The 3,653-nt window shown below is 42.7% G+C and overlaps 1 protein-coding gene across 1 annotated transcript in view; it reads left to right on the top strand.

Moving 5' to 3' along the window:
• arhgap32b (Rho GTPase activating protein 32b) overlaps nt 1–3,653 on the top strand; it is a gene marked incomplete in the record, with an annotated part of 86,458 nt that overhangs the window by 56,909 nt on the left and 25,896 nt on the right. Inside the window, 2 exon segments of the mRNA XM_014023709.1 lie at nt 355–457; nt 1,265–1,409. Coding sequence (XP_013879163.1) covers nt 355–457; nt 1,265–1,409 — 248 coding nt within the window.

Here is a 3,653-nt window from a genome sequence, read left to right as displayed (position 1 = left end):
GGTATAAATCTGCTGTTTTACATGATTGTTGAATGAAATTAACATAAATATTAATTTATTGTAAAAACATGACAGATAATCTGTGAAACAGATAAGGTTCAGCTTGTTGTTTATCTGTTAGTTTCTATGGAGGCTGTGAGCTGTTGCCCTTTTAGATGCCATTTTTGCTCCTCCATGCTGTCACAGACTCTACCAGTGTACAGTATGGGCGAGGCTCAGTCTAGTGATCTATATATTAAAGTCTATGATATGAACCTACTATAGCGCCCCCCTCAGCCCCATTAGTGGTGCTGCTGAAGTCTTGAGTTAAAGAGGTGACGTGCTGTTTGTTTTTAAATGTTGTTGTGTTGGCAGTGCCCCAAGTCCTGAAGAGCTGCACAGAGTTTATAGAGAAGCACGGAGTGGTGGATGGGATTTATCGCCTCTCTGGGATCGCCTCAAACATCCAGAAACTGCGGTAAGAAGTAGGGTTGGGCAGTTTTGCTTATTTTTAAATTGCGGTATGACCTTTAGAAAATACCGCGGTATASGATATTAGCGAGTTTTAAGTTTCAAAATAAACTGACTTTTACCGTGGTCATTTCAAAGCTGCTGCATGCTTTTAATAAGAAGGAAGTCTTTGTGCCGATAAAGTTTGCACTTATATCCTCGTCTACAACGCAAGCTCATGGGTCGAAAAACAAAATCACTGAAAGTTTAAATCCAAAGGAGTCCCACTCTTTGCCCGCCGCTGGTTGGTCTGTGAAGCTGTCTGTCAGGGCTATGAACTTGTCGGGCTGCAAAAGCTTGTTAAGAGTTGTTGTTTTTTTACCCCGCATGGAGGCAGGATGGATGGGGTGTCTCTGTCTATACCGCAGTATAACAAAATACCTTCATACTGCCCAAGCCTAGTCAGAAGAACCTTATTTACCTACTTGTGGTGGACATTTCATGTTATCTGATTCAAGTCTTTTTTTTGGTAAATTGAAAACACTGAAATGATATAAATATGAACTACAGAAAATGTGTTCAATCACTTCCTTCCTTACAAATCCCTTTGGTCCAAATGGTTCAGGTCAAACACTTAATGTACCACTTCATTAGAGAACTGTACTTGGAGTAATCTGTTCTTTAACTAAGTGGTCTGAACTAATATAGGGCTTTATCAAGCCTCCGTCATTTTACTGTTGGATGTTTGAAAGATACAAACTGATGAGTGTTTTTGTTATTTAGCTCAAAAATGTTTGTTGGTATAAATGTGCTGGACTGTTTGTCTCTCCATCAGGCATGAGTTTGACTCTGAGCAGATTCCTGACTTGACCAAAGATGTTTACATCCAGGACATCCACTGTGTCGGCTCGCTGTGTAAGCTCTACTTCAGAGAACTGCCCAACCCTTTGCTCACCTACCAGCTCTATGAGAAGTTCTCTGTAAGTACTACTCTACTTTCTGTGTACAAATACTATCACTGATATCTATCATGGAGTCAGATTTTGTGTATTTAAATATAAGGTGATTTATACCGTGCAACGTGTCTCATGGGMGAAATGTTTTTGTCACCCTGCCTCAGAGAACCTGTTTTGTGCACAAACTGCTGTCAGAACTTTTTCTCTCAGGACTATCAGGGTCAGACCCAACTCAAATGGGCACGTCTTCATATCTTTGAATGGGGACAAAACAACCCTCGCCACAGCAACCYAAGCACACAGAGGGTCAAGGTTCACACCGACGTGACCCTCTCAGCCCCGTCTCCACATTGGCCAAGACCCTGTGAGTCTGACATTTTCTGGCAAGGAGCAAGAAATTCCCAAAAGTTGACCAATTCTGCCAAAATCCACCAGATGGAGCACTTTTCGTAGGCAAAAAAWTTTTTCCAGCTTTCTCCCTAGTGAAAAGCTGATTTATTTTTTTTACCCTCACTGGCTCTGTTTTAGCCCTCACGTGTCAAATAAATTGTCTGAGACTTAGTTTTTCAATGCCCTTGAAAGGTCAAGTCATGACCCTGTGGTCAAGGCATGGTCTATGCCCAAACAATACCAGTCTAAGACCAATGCAAAAGTATTGTCTGTGCCCGTACAGTACCAGTCCATGCCTCCTACACACGTGAATGTATCCAGTGTTCCACGTGCCCGTACAATTCCAGTCTGAGGCTGTGCCCAAATTCAGAGGCTGGGTCCCCCAAAGGACCCGGTCTAGGTAGGCATGGTCCTTGTTAGGCCGCGAAGACCGGAAAAAGTGGCTGTGAATTTGGACGGTCTAGCCTCCCATCCTTACCCCGGAGTACATCCTGCCACCTAGCAACTGTGACGATGCTACACAGAAGCAAAATTAGATCAAAAGTAGAAAAAATATCAACATATCAGCATTATTAATATCACAAAACAACAAAATGCACTTAAGGACAATATTTAAAAAACTAATGGACCTGCCGTAAACCGCTTGAAACTTGTAATTTTTATACCACCAGATTTTTATTTAAAGCATATAATTTTCTCTCCCTTCGTCCACCATAACTAGCAGAAAAAAATCTTCGGTCGGCCCACAATGCATTATGGGATATGGTGGACTGAGAAGGATCCATCAGACCAGTCCTTCAAATCAGGGCAAAAGAAGGACGCCTTTGTCTGCCACATCTGAGAAGTCTTCGGATTTGGACAGCCTCCGGCACAGCACTGTGACATAAGCGGCTGACAAATTCATTCTTCACAGGACCTAGCCTCTGAAGTTGGAAACAGTCTATGACAATGCAAAAGTATGGCCCGTGCCCGTACAGTGCCAGTCTATGCCTTCCACACATACTGTATTTATGAATGTAGCCTAAATGTTCCACGTTCCCGTACAATGCATTATATGACCCATCCAAAACTATTTTCTGTGGCCTTACAGTACCAGTCCTTGCCTCCAACACGTGAATGTAGCCAGTGTTCCACATGCCCATACAATGCCAGTCTATGACAATGCAAAAGTATAGCCAGTGCCCGCACCGTACCATTCTGTGCCTTCACTATATATGAATGTAGCCTAAGTGTTCCATGTGCCCATCCAATGCAGTTCTAGGACCAATGCAAAAGTATTGTCCATGCTTGTACAGTGCCAGTCTAGCCAAAGTGTTTCAAGTACCATACAATGCCAGTCTACAACCAGTTAAGGGATAAAGATGGTACAAATTGGTATTTTATTGGCACCTCCTTTTGTTTTCAACAGGAAACAACTCTTAAGTATTGACCTTGCCCCTGCAGTACCAATCCCAGCCTAATTAAGGGATAGAGGGCATCAAGTGGTATTATATGGGCCCATAACCTACCACTTTGTGCTATCCTTTTCCATATAGTTCTGTGTTCATAAAAACAGACCTTGAGTGGTGGTAGGATGGAGTGGGAGATGGATTGATGGACTGGGGCCTTGTCCTCAGTCATGAGGGCGTTACTATGGTCAGTCGTGGTGAAGAAAGAGCTGAATCAAATGTCAAAGCTCTAGATTTACTGATCCGTCTATATCGCAACCCTCACCTGTGGCCACGAGGCGTGGAATATGACCGAAAGAACGAGATCCTGGTTACAAGCGGCTGAAATGAGCTTCCTTTGTACAGTGGTTTGCAAAAGTATTCATACCCCTTGAACTTTTCCATATTTTGTCACATTACAACCACAAACATAAATATATTTCACTGGAAT

The sequence above is a fragment of the Austrofundulus limnaeus genome, unplaced genomic scaffold (assembly GCF_001266775.1).
Source record: "Austrofundulus limnaeus strain Quisiro unplaced genomic scaffold, Austrofundulus_limnaeus-1.0 Scaffold388, whole genome shotgun sequence".
Taxonomy (NCBI): Eukaryota; Metazoa; Chordata; class Actinopteri; order Cyprinodontiformes; family Rivulidae; genus Austrofundulus; species Austrofundulus limnaeus.
This window is presented reverse-complemented; position numbering and strand designations above follow the sequence as displayed.